Genomic DNA, 16,826 nt, shown 5'->3' on the forward strand with positions numbered 1-16,826 from the left:
TTATGTACATTCCTTCATTGATTGCAGAAACACAAAGATGTATGAAAGTCTCCTTTCAAAGAAAAGTCAACCATAAATCATATAAACACATATATGTTAAAGAGGAAAAATCTGTCATCCTTTACTCACTCTCATGTTGTTCCAAACCTATGAGTTTTTTTCTTTTTTAAAACAAAAGATATTTCAAAGATTGTTGGAAATCAAGCATATGATGGTAGCCACTGAGTTGCATAATAGGAAAAAATACGCTGGACGTCAATGGATCCCGTCAGCTGTCTGGTTAACAAAATTCTTTAAAATATTTTTTTGCTCAAGAAGAAAAATCAAGAGGGTGAGTAAATTATGACAAAAATGTATGGATGAACTATTCTTTCAGGGAATTGTGCACTCCCTACGTCCCTTTTTTCCTGTTAATTGAGCTCCAGCGTGTATGTATTCCTCCACCTGTCTTTTTTGTTTCTGGAATCGCTCTCCCTGTTGCTTTTGTTCTTTCGTCCATTCATCAATTTCGCTATTTAAAAGCAGCATTTGTTGCACCCATCGTGCCGGAAACACAATGAGAAACAGCGCCCCCTGCAGGACGTGTCTGACAGCGACACACATGGTCGACACGACTGCCAACAACTGGGAGAAAGACTCCCAGAGCCAAAACACACCCTCCAGGTAACGAACAGTCGCTTTTCTCACATACGACAAACAGCACCTTATGCGCTCTTCGTCACTACTCGAGAACATTTTATCAGAGTCATTAATAAAAGGCTCGATAAAAGCACTCCAAGCAGCTTTGGCGAAGTGTTGAGCGGCATTCCGTAGTGGTAAGAGCACCAGGTACAGCTGACACACGGCGGTGGCCAACGCATGAAGAACCAAACGACACTCGTTAATTACGTTTCCTGTTAATGACACACACACACACACACACACAAATTATAGGATACTGTAAAAAAAAAAGTTTTAATAGACCTACACTACAGCTATTAGACTACTGTGTAACAAAAGGTGGAAATGCTTTTTCGGTAACAACTTAAGGTTCCAATGTATTAACAGTTAACCAATAACAGTAAAAACACTTCTAAACTGCGTTTAGTAATCTTAGTTAATATTATTTACATTTACTAATGCATTATTACAATCAAAATGTGTAGGATTATACATTTGGTTTAGTAATGTTTAATAATAGTCTGTGATTGAATATGTAAAAACCCTCTGAAAGTAAAAAAAAAAAAGTCTAAAGTGTTTACCATCCACGAAAAAAATAATCCAAATAATCAACAGGATGAGGATCCACATTTTGATGTTGACTGTAATCCCCTGAATGTGGTTGTGAGAGTGGAATAAGCGTCTGTTTGTAAGAAACGAAACTCAAGATAAGCAGGTTTCCCAGGTAAACAGCAGGAATACGTCACAATGCTAAGTGACATTTATTGTTACCATGTGCCACCAGCAGTGTCACTGCAAAAACTCATGGGGCCTGAAACAATATTTCCTGTTATGGATACATTTAAAAATTGTGATATGCATTTCCACAATTATTAACAGTAAATCTAGCGACGGTTTAATATTTTCACCTTTAAAATAGGTTATATAGTTTCTCACACACCTGAATCAATCGAATAGGTGCGCTGAAAGGAATTCAAATATATCTTGTATATATTGTAATATTGTGTTGGTCTCCCTTTTGCTGCCAAAACAGCCCTGACCTGTTGAGGCATGGACTCCACTAGACCCCTAAAGGTGTGTGCTGTGGTATCTGACACCAATATGTTAGTAGCAGATCCTTTAAGTCCTGTAAGTTGCGAGGTGGGGCCGCCATGGCTCAGACTTGTTTGTTCAGCACATCCCACAGATGGTCGATTTGATTGAGATCTGGAGAATTTGGAGGCCAAGTCAACACCTCAAACTCGTGCTCCTCAAACCATTCCTGAAGCATTTTTGCTTTGTGTCAGGAGCATTATCCTGCTAAAAGAGCCACAGCCACCAGGGAATACCGTTTCCATGAAAGGTATGCTTAGGTAGGTGGAACCAGGCCCGGATTGGCTAATCGGGAGCACCGGGAAAATTCCCGGTGGGCCGGTCTGTTTTTGTGGCCGCGAGGGCCGTTGTTGTCATGGCACTTGAACTATGGATGCTGTCCCCAGGCTGCCTGCACTCACAGCAGCCCCACTTTTTTATTTTACCGCAGTCCCACTCTTTTTATTTATTATTTTACCGCAGTCTCACTCTTTTTTACTTAAATATTTTCTCACAGAGTGCAGCCTGCAGGTTAATGATGACGTGATTATATTTTGACTCCCTGGCCCCGCCCCCGATACAGCGCCTTTAAAGTTGCTCAAAATAAAAAAGTCAGATAAAAATGGGTAGTAGGAAGTGCAAAGGCGGCGCAGTAAAGGCCAGAATAAAAATAATAAGAAGGCTCTGGAAACTGACACGGCCAAATGTTCTAAGCTGTGCACATTGTTACTCAAAAAAACAAATGATGACGACGAGGCCGGTAAGTAGTGATTATCACGTTAAGGTAGTTAGGAGCAGTGCAAGATGCGACCGCGCAAAACAATGCCTTCTGCAAACCACGTTCATGTATCAAACTTTTTCTTAGCTCTTCAGCAGCAGCCGCCTCTAGTCCGTTTTGCTGCTAATAGTGAAGAGCAACGCCCAGTAACGCTACCAAGCTCCAGTCATGAGCCCAACACACCAGAATGGGCAGGTAGGATTGTCATTCAGAAGAACTAATAGGAAGAGCCCTGCTCAATGAAAAATGCCCTGAGATAATAATGATACCTGATGATTCAGCAATACATTAATGAAACTGAGTGACTTGATTTGAAAGCTTTGTAAAAAGGGGGTATTTGTGTTAAGAAATAAATGTAACAAATTTCATTTAGTGTCAGAAAGCGAGCGAGGACCCAGTTGTGAAGAGATTAGCTCTTACTGTGAAACACAGGTAAACTGCTATTGTACCATAGTGTGTGAATAAGCAAACATTATCACTGATTTTTTTTCCAGTTCAAATATATAAATATTTTTAATTCAAGATACATTTACTAGACAAGTGAAATGACAAAAAAAGAGATTGATACTGTCCTGTTATTAACTGTTCTAATAAATCTTCACTGTGAAGCAAAACTTAAGCTACTGTTTTTGCACTGAATTGAAAATTATATTTTTCAAAAATACAAAGATTTATAACTTAAGGCTCTAATGGTGTACCTTATGCAGATTTATATTCTGAGGTTGGAATCACATTATTTTAATATAGTCTGTCGTGAACTAAAGTGGGCCGGTGTAAGGCATGAAACTCCAGGGCTGAAAATGAGTCTCAATCCGGCCCTGGGTGGAACGTGTCAAAGCAACAAACTGAGATACACTGTGTATTCTGACACCTTTCTATCAGAACCAGCATTAACTTCTGGAGCAGTTTGAGCTACAGTACCTCGTTTGATTGGACCACACGGTCCAGCCTTCGCTCCCCACGCATCAATGAGCCTTGGCCGCCCATGACCCTTTCGCCGGTTCACCAGATGCTCTGGCCCGGTTGTCTAGCCATCACAATTTTGGCCCTTGTCAAACTGTCAAATCCTTATGCTTGCCTATTTTTCCTGCTTCTAACAGGAAAACTAACAGCTGCTGTGATGATGAGATAATCAGTGTTATTCACTTCACCTTTCAGAGTGTTATGTCTGATTAGTGTATGTATATATATATTTTTATATATATATATATATATATATATATATATATATATATATATATAATATACAGGTCCTTCTAAAAAAAATAGCATATTGTGATAAAGTTCATTATTTTCCTTAATGTAATGATAAAAATTAAACTTTCATATATTTTAGATTCATGCACACCAACTGAAATATTTCCGGTCTGTTATTGTTTTAATACTGATGATTTTGGCATACAGCTCACGAAAACCCAAAATATTAGTAAAAAAATTAGCATATTTCATCCGACCAATAAAAGAAAAGTGTTTTTAATACAAAAAAAGTCAACCTTCAAATAATTATGTTCAGTTATGCACTCAATACTTGTCCGGGAATCCTTTTGCAGAAATGACTGCTTCAGTGCGGCGTGGCATGGAGGCGATCAGCCTGTGGCACTGCTGAGGTGTTCTGGAGGCCCAGGATGCTTCGATAGCGGCCTTAAGCTCATCCAGTGTTGGGTCTTGCATCTCTCAACTTTCTCTTCACAATATCCCACAGATTCTCTATGGGGTTCAGGTCAGGAGAGTTGGCAGGCCAATTGAGCATAGTAATTACCATGGTCAGTAAACCATTTACCAGTGGTTTTGGCACTGTGAGCAGGTGCCAGGACGTGCTGAAAAACCAAATCTTCATCTCCATAAAGCTTTTCAGCAGATGGAAGCATGAAGTGCATTGACCCTGCCCTTGATAAAACACAGTGGACCAACACCAGCAGCTGACATGGCACCTCAGACCATCACTGACTGTGGGGACTTGACACTGGACTTCAGGCATTTTGGCATTTCCTTCTCCCCAGTCTTCCTCCAGACTCTGGCACCTTGATTTCCGAATGACATGCTAGATTTGCTTTCATCCGAAAAAAGTACTTTGGACCACTGAGCAACAGTCCAGTGCTGCTTCTCTGTAGCCCAAAAGTGTCTTGACCTGGGGAATGCGGCACCTGTTGCCCATTTCCTGCTCACGCCTGTGCACGGTGGCTCTGGATGTTTCTACTCCAGACTCAGTCCACTGCTTCCGCAGGTCCCCAAAGGTCTGGAATCGGTCCTTCTCCACAATCTTCCTCAGGGTCCGCTCACCTCTTCTCATTGTGCAGCGTTTTTTGTCACACTTTTTCCTTCCCACTGAGGTGCCTTGATACAGCACTCTGGCAATAGCCTATTCGTTCAGAAATTTCTTTCTGTGTCTTACCCTCTCGCTTGAGGGTGTCAATGATGGCCTTCTGGACAGGGTCGGGTCGGCAGTCTTACCCATGATTGCGGTTTTGAGTAATGAACCAGGCTGGGAGTTTTTAAAAGCCTCAGGAATCTTTTGCAGGTGTTTAGAGTTAATTAGTTGATTCAGATTATTAGGTTAATAGCTCGTTTAGAGAACCTTTTCATGATATGCTAATTTTTTAAGATAGGAATTTGGGGTTTTCATGAGCTGTATGCCAAAATCAGTATTAGAACAATAACCTGAAATATTTCAGTTGGTGTGCAATGAATCTAAAATATACGAAAGTTTAATTTTTATCATTACATTATGGAAAATAATGAACTTTATCACAATATGCTAATTTTTTGAGAAGGTAAATATTCAACGTTACAGTCAATACTTGATTCTTGATTTTAAGAAACTCAAAACAAAACTTTTTGGGTTGCAGGTTTAGTGTTCAACACCAGACCATTCAGGGGCATGTTTAAGGTGGCCAGGAATAAAGATTTGAGCGACCAACAGTTGGTATGAAATGGCAACATTTCATATCAATTACCCAAAAAACAGTCGACAAGTGAATGCTTGACCAAACATGAGTTGTTTCATAATCTTCATAATCATAATGTCAATAATCTTCACTCTCACCATAAGAAAGACAAGACAAGGGTGATTTTAGCACAAAAACAGTACATTTAATTCAAGTGTTCCCAGCACAAGTGCACAGGAAAGGAGACACTGTATTCAACAGTCTCTCCTTTCACTGCGTACAGAGAGAATTATGGAAGGATGAGCTGCTACAATAACACTCCAAAGACCATCGAAACACAACAGAACTACAGCCACACAGAGATAGAGAGAGAGAGAGAGAGAGAGAGAGAGAGAGGCTGAATGAGTGTTATAGCAGGTGGAGAAAGGAAGTAAAAGAAAGAGAGAGAGACCTGTGGACTGATCAGATGGACGAGGCTGTAGGGCAATAAATATTGAGGCAACAACAATAATATATAAAAAAACATTATAGTCTGACCTTAGCAAGTGTACATGGAGGGAGTTTGTAGAAAGGAATGTTGGGTAATGTAGTTTTGCCATCACTTCCAAGCAGTTAGGTAACAGTGTACAGTAATGCTGCCTTCAAGTCCTCCGGGGAAGCTCCTACTTACGAATTCGCAAGTCAATTTAAAGTGCCTTTAAGTGATCAGAATAAAATGTGTCATATTTCATTTCCTGACAAACACAAGAAGCTTTTTGGCAGACAATGAAGAGTAAAATATGTGCATTAAGTGCAGAGAATGATGGAAAAAATGTGTTTTTATATAAATCAACACATTTACAGCTAGTTTTCTTTGACAGCCCTTACGAAAATTAACCATGGTTTTACTACAAATAAACTTTTATTTTATTTTTTTTACAAATTTTGTTACACTAAACATAGTTTAACAATGGTATTTGTAGTAAAACTGTGGTTATTCAAATAGTAATCAATCCACCAAAAACCAAGGATGTTACACTTTTATTATACTGAAACCATGGTAAAATTTCCTAAGGGTGTACACACGGTATGCATACAAACTAAATTACACGGCCAACAATTGCAATGAAAACCAAATTATGACCAATTTGATCAATTCAACGACACAACATGAGTTGGTTCATGTGCGAGGGACTCGTAAATTCGATCGCTCCGACGTGACCTGAAGGCAGCATGTGAATACAGTATGAATGAATGTTTCTTACTGAGAGGCACATACTACAGTAATGTCTAGGCTAAAACACATGAATCTGTACATTTTTATTCATCTTTTTTTACTTTTACATTTTCATCAAGTACAAAGTTAAAATGCCTTTTGTTAATATATTCATAAAAGAGTAAAATAATAGTGCTTTTTCAAGACTACACAACATAAAAACAGTCATTGTCAAGACCGAGTCACTTGTCAACGATATATTTCCACATCATTCTTTTCTAGTTCATCATTTAAGAATAATGTATAGCACCTTTTTGAAACAACCCTCCTCACGGTCTCGAGATATTATTCCTAAAATAACCTCAGGCAAGACCCCGCCTCCTTTAAAGCTGACAACAGTTATTGGTCGGCTCTCAAACACATCACCTGTCAATCATCTTCCCCACACGGGTTCATAAATACAAAAAGAATTCTCTGGTCATTGCATTTAATGGACACGGCCAGCTCCACCCCTTTATTATAACAGCCATGCATATAACCATACACTAGCCAATAATCACGGCAGAATTACTCTAAAAGAATTCAAAAACACCCAGCACACAAAATGTAATAAATTTCTAAAAAAAAAAGAAAAAAAAAGAAGCAAACTTATCTATGTACAATTCATTTACCACTGAAGTCTCGACTAATGACAATCAAACCTCACGTTGCGTTACGAGATTCACCAGCCTTCACCAAACGAACACAAACAGACTCTAAGGCTACGAGCGGTTCGACCCAGCACAGTGCCACAAAGATCCCGCTAAAGGAGTCGGATCCTACCAAGCGAACCTTTAAAGGAGAACATCCTGCATTTTAGATGTTCGCTTTCAACATCTTGAACTCCTGAAACTCTCACACTTGGCAGGTTTGGTTCGATTAAAACGAACCCTAATGTGATTGCTCTGTTAGTGCGGTTCATTTGAATAAGCGTGAGCACTGTCATCCGAACCCTGGTGAGCACCAAACAAGCCGAGACCGCTGAAAAGATGGGTCTCGGTCCGCTTCCAAACACACTCTAATGCGGATCAAATGAAATATGAACACAACACGGACCAAATACATCTAAATGAACCAAAAACAGGACATGATGTCACAAGATGCAATGCTAAAAAGGCTCAAATGCTTAATTTTTTCTCATCATGGTCAGAACCGCATCTCCTCGCGGTAGATTTGTGTAGATATTCCTGCCGCTGTTTTGACTCCTTTACATATTTTATAAGAGTTCTCAGCCGGTCAAAATACCACCATATGTAGCTAAGCACCTACGAGTGTATTTAGCCCAGCACACATTGTTTTGGATAAGTTCACAAAACATCTATAAGTCGTCTTTTTATTTCGTCTTTAGGTTTAGTGCCACAAATGACAGTGTGAATGCTAAGTGAAAAAAGACCACATAGATTTTGGACCAAAAGAACGGAATTACAAGTGTGAACGCACCCGAAATGATATTGGAGCAAAATACGTCACACAATGGTTTAGGGTTAAGGGGGTTGGGATGAAATTCGTCCTCAAAACCCAACGAAAGACATCAGCTTGTCTCTGAGAGCTTTCATAACCTTTTTGGCAACAAAAATCCTCTGCGTTATCTCCGAGAGGCATTTCTAGACAGAATAAACCAACTTTTTGCATTTAAACATGGTAAAATGAGAGTACTACGCATTTATTCTCTCCAAGTACAACAAAAATGGACTGAAATAAAGTGTTTTGATTCACATTTGCCTGAAGTGAATTATCATCACCAAACAACAATCCAATAAGGTCAAACGTCTAAATAGCAGGATGTTTTCCTTTAAGATCGGTTTCTGAGCATGAGCTAAAGCAGAAGTTTACTATAACCTGTGGGCCATAAGCATATTTCAACATCAACTGTGATATATAACCATTCAGATTTGAATCGGAATTTAAACTGCAAAACTTTAAGGTAACGAGTTGGTTGACTAGCTTTCGACATGTCAGCCAAAAGAAATAAGGAACTCTCAAACGAGAAGTAGTCTAATGTGCTAGATTGATTAGAGAAACCAAAAAAGTTTTGTTTCCCGGTTGAAATGTGATCTGTATAAACTCTTCCCTCCAGCGAGGGCAAATGTAATTAAGCAAATTCGTACAAAAATCCTCGATTTCGAAGCACATCTCTGCGAGCACCAGAGTCCTGTTTACTTCAGATCTAAACAGGATTATAAAACAGCACACGTAGTAGAGTTGTACAGTAATCCAGTTTGCACGTAATCCAAATGTGAACTCTCCGATTGCACCAGAAGAAGACTCTGGATTCTGGGAGCACCATGTGACCAGCTTTTATGATATCACACAGATGGGCCACTTTCCCAGAATCCCGAGCAAGGAGCACTGAATATATCAGACTATCAAAAACCAGAAGGGTAGAAACACAATGCTAGTCAGCCTGTAGATTAGCACGTGGGCTGATCCGTACGCAGTTCAGCACGAGAAAGAAAGGCTACGTTCACACCGCGAGAGCCCCATATTTGAAATCCTAGAATAAAATGTGCTTATGTCCAAGACTCCATATCCAATTTGACCTCAGACTTCAGGAGCCCATTATATTTAATAAAGAAATATGTTGTATATTGTAAATAGAATATTTTATGGGAAATTAAATTAAGTGTGCGACTACACTACCATTCAAAACTTTGACTTCGTTTTTTTTAATCAAACATACAATAAAATTGTGACTATATTATATATTGAATATATGCTGATTAATATTATTATCAACGTTGAAAACATTTCAGTGGATCTCGTGAGTTTTCGGAATTCTTTGATGAATATAATGTTCGAAAGAACAGCATTTTTTTGAAATAGAAACTTTGGTAACATTATAAACGTCTTAACTGTACCTATTAATTTATTACATACATCCTTGCTGATTAAAAGCATTAATTTCCTTTAAAAAGTCAAATCTTCCTGAGCCCAAACGTTTGAACGGTAGTGTAGGCCTATATTAAAAATCGCATGATCCATGAAAAAAAAAGAAAGTGTCTCAGTTGGAAGATGAAAGTATCATTTTTACTCACACTGTCATCAAAAAAAGCGATGTGAACGTAGCCGAGCTGAACCGGGAGCTGAACGCATGTCCGGAGAGAGTGAGAACGAAGCACCATGAAGCTGCACCATGGAGTATCAGCGGCACCACTGAGGTCCTGCACCGACAGGAGAGACACATGCAGGGGCTAAAAACTACACAACATCCCTGATACCTGACTGAACACACACACAAACACTGGACACGGTAAGAGTGGTGGTGTCTGGACATGTGTGAAGTAAAAACGGCAAGACCTGGCAGAATCGGATGCAAATAATTCCATGCGGAAGATCAGCTTCTGTCTGCTGGCGGAATATTGCATCAGAGACGACAGCGAACGGCACGATCTTACAAAGTAAATCAACTTCTCCCGCAGGAGTATGAAACTTCAGTCATCTTTACTCACCCTCATGTCATTGCAAACCAACCTGTGTGACTTTCTTTCTTCTGTGAGGGTGAGTAAATCAATTTTGAACTATCCTTTTACATGAATGTGAACAATTGTGTAATATCTCTCAGCATGCATGTGTGTGACGCGACAGATCTCTCACTGTATGTGCTCTATAGGCAGAAAGGCATCATACGGGACACACAGGACTGTGTGCTGCATTTGTATTGCTGAGAGAGAGACACGGAGACAGAGCGAGCGAGAGCGAGCGCGAGAGAGAGAGAGAGAGAGAGAGAGAGAGAGCACCATAGTAAGTTGAGTTGTGAGTGAGTAGTAACTAGTTTAGTAGTACCGCATTAAAAGAGTAACCTGTAAACAGTGTATTGTTGATTCTTCAAACACATCTTCTCTCTCACAGGAAAAGTGTGTTATGCGTGAAAATGATTTTTGTATTACAGACACGTATCTTAACCAGGCATGATAAAGCGTCAAGTGATAATGTTTATAGAAGACTCTGTCCAAACTCGACACGATTCCCCTGATTTCTAGAGATGTACTGGTAGAAATGATAGGCAGCACTGCTTAATGAATCTCATGTAAATATGTCTGAGGTCAAATTTCATCAAAAATATTTAAACATTAAATAGTATTTTAAACACTTATTTTATTATTTATTTTAATTTTATTCTTATAACAACTTTAACCCCCCAAAAATTCCCAGAAAATCTGTTTTACTACTTTTTGTAAAATAATTCCTGTTAGTCTCAGTTGTGACTGTTATTAGTGAGTATCTTAAAGTTTATAAACATATATTGCATTACAATAATGATATTTGGGGAAATTTAACTTTGTTGCAGTTTACATTACTTCCGTATTCCACCAATACGGAAGTAATGTAAACTACAATTCCTCAACTGGCCATTAGGGAGCAGAATCTCATTGAGCCCCATGCTAAAATTGCCAACTTTACAGCAGAAAAAAATATGTTTACAGCCTGGTACAAACATAGACAGTAAAAGAAATGGACCGAGCGATCCCATTGACTTCTACGGCGTTAAGTGATGTCAGTATAGGGGCACTCACTTCCTGATGGCTGAGCGAACTGCGCAGGCTCAGACTAAGCTTGACGACGTAGATGTGACGTGAGCCTCCTGTCTGACAGCTGTAGGTCTTCTAGTAGATGTGGAAAGTGAAAGCTGAATCATGTTGTTTAAATATTTTCTCCCGTTGCTTTTGGCTCACTATGGGCTTCTTCCCATTCTTCCCCCTTGACTTTATCAGACTTTATGTCTCCACGTCCCCCCGACTGTCTCATAGACAGTAAAAGATTGCCTGCGAGCGTCTCCTCAGGTCTATACGGTAATTTCTCAACTGTGCAACAGAGTCGCGTTGGTTATGACGCAATCGTTAGCCTATTTTTACAAAAACAGCTTCTGCGGGGCGATAGTGTAAGATACAAGGTAATGGAGCCTTTTATACATTGTCGTGTTTCTTTAGAAATAAACAATGGACAAATGGAGTCTTTAAACGCCTCAGATGTAAAGTTATTCACTGTCAAAGTGACTCAAAAATGAATGGGAGTCAATGGGATGCTAACAGCAGGTGATGGCTTGGTTAGCAATGGCAGCCCCTAGGGGTGGAACGCTTTCCGAGCGCTAGATTACCCCCTTGGGTACAAACTGTGGTTTTGGCCTGTACGGCTAATTTTGCCCTTCATGACGACTGTGAAGGGGGGGATTTTTTTTTAGAACTCATTCGTTTACGTTATATAAAACCTTAAAGTTCTGCATTAAGGGCGTGGTTACTTTGAGTGACAGGTGGATAGCCATTTATCCGCCGTCTTTAGTCATTGCGTCACCTAAGCTCCACCCACATCCTGCCCTTTTGCCTATTTTCTGTTATCCAGGAGTGACACGCGATGACTCGCTCGCAAGATGGTAACGCCCATCGCGCCCCTACTTTAAACTTCAGAACGGCTTATCGGAATCCTATGGGTGACGTCACGGACACTACGTCCATTTTTTTTTTTTACGGTCTATGGTATTAATACACTTTCTATAATATATATTAAACATTTTTGGGAGGGGTAAATATGTCATAAAAATCATAATCCAGTATATAATTTCTAATGTTTTCTTTTGATATAAGAGTGAAACATGACCTGCACATATTTTCCATGAGACATAAGGAAGATCAAATATGTTCCGTGTGATTTTGACTCTTCACCGCAGCATTTCGCTTTCAGCGAGGACAGAACAATGACTTGACGCTTGAAAGTTGCCACATCCTATCTAGTTATTTCACGCCGCAACATTAGATTTAGACTCGGGGAACAGGACTCGTCCCGTTCGAGCATTCAGAGAGCATCTGCTTTTGATCCACACTAGTTCACCTGCGGTTTGTGTGCTCTATATCTTCACGCTCGGACAAACACTCACTTGCAAACACGCTCACATTTTGTCTCTGTCAGTTTTGTGAGAGAGAAAGAGTTGTCACAGTTGTAACATGACAAAAAAAAATCTAAAACGACGGACAATAAAATACAAAAATGTGATGTGTATGTTTTCAAATAAATATGTGAAGTGTGACTGTCTAGTGGGTTGAATAATAATCTTAGGATAGCACCAGCCATTCCCAGGCCACGAGCAAACATGAAGAACACAAGAAGGTAGAGCTCATTGGAAAGGAAAGGAAGAGGAGGGACGTTATGTTGTGTGGTGGGCGGAGCTTGAGGAACAGGCGAAGTATTCCTTCAGTGGAGCGAAGAGGTGGCGAATCACAGGCACGCTCCATGACCTTCCCAGAAGCCTTTGCCTGGCGAGACGACTCATGTTGGACACGTCAGTGTAATGGACAGGGAAGCCGAACACTCTGTAATGCACAAAGCAGTTAATTTTACCCACAAATTAGGCCTATTTTCAGGACTATTAACATTTTGTGACATTTCTATAACTTTTAATTATATATTATTTCATAATTATATTATTATTATTATATAGAGTAATTAGATAATGATATTATTATTTTAGGTCAATTGAGCACACTTTTGCATCTGGATGTATTTTTTTATTTATTATACCATCATTACTATATTTTAGATTCATTTTAATATTAAATTATTAAAACTTTTAATATGTATATATATATATATATTTTAAATGTATATTTCCAACTATTCCCATTAAAAGAGTTGTTTTTTTACTGGATTATTGCAATATTTACATTTAATTATTTATTAACAACAAAAAAGAGACAGTATAACAATACTACAATTATTTATCAAAATTTTATAAATGTAAAGATTTTTTTTCAGGATTCTTTGATGAACAGAATGTAAAAAAAAAAAAATCTTTTGCAACATGTATGAATGTCTTTACTCTCACTTTTAATAAATGTAATGTGCCTTGCTGGAGAAAGTTATTGCTTAAAAAACGAATCGTATTGATTTAAATATATATACAGTGACTCCAAAATGTATTTGGACACTTATCATTAATCAATCATTATTATATGTTATATGAATTTTTTATTATTACATTACTAATTATCTAAATGATTAAATCTCTTAAAATTAAAAATTTAAATGAAAATTCCCCATTATTCTAAAGAGTAATACAGTATTTTTTTTATTTATTGTTAAATGTAATTTTATTTTTTACTTCAACAAATAAAAAAAGTACTAAAATACTACAATTATGTATTAGTATTTTACCATTTAAAAGGATGGATATGAGAATTTAGGAGAAATATGCATGTGTCATGAAAATAATGTCATGCTGAAAAAAATCTCCAAATAGAAATACATTTTGGGATGAAATCATATTTAAAGCACAGGTCATGTGACAGACGGCCCTCACCTCTCCATCTCAGTGCACCACAGGATATCCTCTTTATTGTTCATATAGACGGGGTAGTGCTGGTCTTTTCCTTGTTTTATTGAGTTGGAACGAGTTGTGATGGTTCGCACTTTGCCGAACTGAAAAACAAAGCCAGTACAAAGTAAATCACTTCCCTGTTGGCCATCTAAACCTAGTGTCACGCAGCAGGTCTACTGTCATGGGCCAAGAACGACCCACAGGTCCAACGACGTGGACAAAAACCAATCACTGTTTGTTTTGGTTCTATGCAACATTTAGGGGCGTCAATCTGAAAATTAACACATTTCTGCCTTAAAGTGCTTTAAACAAGACTCAGACCTTCATGTGAAATGATGTCTGGATACAACCAATAATAATTTGTCAACAAATTACAAACTATCATGATCTTTTCATGTATAATAATCATAATCACACCATGTTTGTTCGTTGGCCAAAGGAGAACTGGCCCCGTGACTGAGCCTGGTTTCTCCCAAGGTTTTTTTCTCCATTCTGTCACCTGATGGAGTTTGGGTTCCGCCGCTGTCGCCTCTGGCTTGCTTAATATTAATATTCAACAATATAATTGATCTGACTGTACTGACGCTGCTGTATGAGAACTAAACTGAGCTGAGCTGGATGACTATATCATTTCTTGCAGAGCTGCTTAGATGAAATGAACTAACTTAATAATTGATGATCTTTACAATGGAACTGAATCAACACTTAACTAACTTCAGCAGAACAACAGTCGAAAGGATAATTTCCTGTTATCACTGTTAAGCTGCTTTGAAAATAAAGATGACTTGACTATAGTAAAAGAAACTGAACACACACACACACCTTAGCTGTGCGTCCATGTTCCAGACAGTCTTGCAGGTCGAGTTTATCATTTGCCATGGCAGACAGTGGCCTGAAAGAGAAACAGAGCTTGTCCTAATGTTCATTTTCATGCCCGTTTCACATGTAAGTCAAACACCACCAATAACATCTAATCTCACTCATATTGTAGATTGTACCGGTTCATTCCAGGTAAGTTGCCCCAGAAGTATCGAGCTCTGTGTGCGGCCGACACCTCCTTAGCGTCGATCATCACTGGATTACACTGGACGAACGGAGAGAACCATCATATGAGGAAAAGTACATGCATTCTTTACAAAATTATAGTTTCATTAAACAGTATTTGCAGGCCTTCGATATGTTTTTGAATTAAGTCTGCTCAGCAAGCCTGCATTAATACAATAACTGTAAACTCCAAAATCCATTTGGACACTTGCCTAAATGTCACCGATTCAAAAAATACTAACATGAAATATGTAATTTAAAAAAAGATGTTAACAACCTAAATAAATAATTAAATTTTTTAAAAATAAATAATATTGTAGTTACGTGAAACTCCAAATCCATTTTGTGTTCACTGTACTGTTACATGTCAAACCACAAGAGGGCAGTGCTAATGAATAGCACATGATTCAGTTTAGGCTTGTGTGTGTGTGTGTGTGTGTGTGTGTGTGTGTGTGTATGTAAACACACCTCCAGAAAGCGTGAAATGTCTCTTTTGTCACTGACTCCCATGGCAACAACATTTTCAAACAGCCAGAAGAACGGTCGGTCGTCTCCGTCTTTGGGTCGCGCTTCGTGAAGTAGCCGGTAGAACTCAAAAAAGAGACGCCCAGTGCCCTCTGGACAACACACACACACGGAAAAACACTTAATACAACAAAAACGCATCAATACACATGATAGCTGCATAATTTTGGATAAACTGAAAATGACTTATTACAGATCACAATTCCGATCAGACAATTAAACAAAACGTAATTGACTAGAGGTTCTTTTTTAACAAATCTCTTGAATAATTCAATAACAAATACAGACACTTGTTGCCACCTACTGATGTATCCATGTAATTGATGCAATCGTTATTTAACGTGTCAAGTTGCTTTAAAAAGGTGATTTACTTTATTTCTTCACTGCCGTAAACATCAGTGTTTATATATGAACTATAAACTTTTATCCCAGTACTTCTGTGATAATTTGAATTATTGCAAGCCAGAAATAATGATACTGTGTGGTTGAAAAGACTGTGAAGCTCATACTTATAAATGACAAACGCTCAAATGTAGAGTTGGATGTTCGCTGTGATTGTACTTGTCAAAGGTTTAACAGACACTGCCGAATCATTATCATCTAGGAATAAGATCGATGGGTGTTTGAATCGAGATCATAAACTTTTAAAGTTTAATCGTGCAGCTCTAATACACACACACACACACACACACACACACACACACACACACACACACACACACACGCACACACACACACAAATATTGTGGTTTTGATGCCGGAAATGATCTCAAACTGGGTGTCGTACCGTAGAGGCCTTTCCTGGCGGGGTTGACGATGGACAGGTCATTACAGGGGCTTCCACCGATCACAAGATCAAAAGGCCCCCACTCATGAATCTACAGAGACACACGATGGCAAACGGAGAGGGACATCAGAAGAGCGTCCAGGAGAAAAGACGGAGCGAGACGGAGAGAAAGACACATGCTCACATGCTTGCGTGTGATGTTCCTGACATCGCCCACATACATGATCCGTCCATGGTGTCTCACCATCCCCACGGTGATGGAGTCTTCACACACCTCTGACGCCACGTACCGCTCCACCTGAATACCCAGATCCTTCAGGACCAGAAGCCCTGACGGCAAAAACACACACACAGAATTGGCTTATTCACACTGCCACGTGTTCTTCTGAACACAAAGGAAGATATTTTGAAGAATATCGGTCACCAAACAGTTGAATGCCTAAAAAAATACTATAGAAGTCAATGGGGATCAGAAAATGTTTGGTTACCCAAAACAAGTTATTTTGTGTTTAATAGAAAAGAGAAACTCATACAGG

General features: G+C 38.8%; 1 protein-coding gene across 6 annotated transcripts in view; it reads right to left on the bottom strand.

Annotated features, from left to right (window-relative positions):
* Nucleotides 1–5,574: 5,574 nt before the first annotated feature.
* Nucleotides 5,575–16,826, bottom strand: part of dnmt3aa (DNA (cytosine-5-)-methyltransferase 3 alpha a) — a 61,300-nt gene continuing 50,048 nt past the window's right edge. For 3 of the 6 annotated variants that reach the window (XM_067418136.1, XM_067418134.1, XM_067418138.1), the window contains 7 exons: nt 16,475–16,620; nt 16,291–16,381; nt 15,447–15,595; nt 14,915–15,018; nt 14,757–14,826; nt 13,917–14,035; nt 5,575–12,930 (listed from right to left, as the gene is read on the bottom strand). In XM_067418136.1, the coding sequence (XP_067274237.1) occupies nt 12,765–12,930; nt 13,917–14,035; nt 14,757–14,826; nt 14,915–15,018; nt 15,447–15,595; nt 16,291–16,381; nt 16,475–16,620 (845 nt within the window). In that variant the 3' untranslated portion in view covers nt 5,575–12,764. Of the gene's footprint in view, nt 12,931–13,912; nt 14,036–14,756; nt 14,827–14,914; nt 15,019–15,446; nt 15,596–16,290; nt 16,382–16,474; nt 16,621–16,826 lie in introns of those variants that run through there. The other 3 variants (XM_067418137.1, XM_067418135.1, XM_067418139.1) reach the window with 2 other exon arrangements.

The sequence above is a fragment of the Pseudorasbora parva genome, chromosome 15 (assembly GCF_024679245.1).
Source record: "Pseudorasbora parva isolate DD20220531a chromosome 15, ASM2467924v1, whole genome shotgun sequence".
Classification (NCBI taxonomy): Eukaryota; Metazoa; Chordata; class Actinopteri; order Cypriniformes; family Gobionidae; genus Pseudorasbora; species Pseudorasbora parva.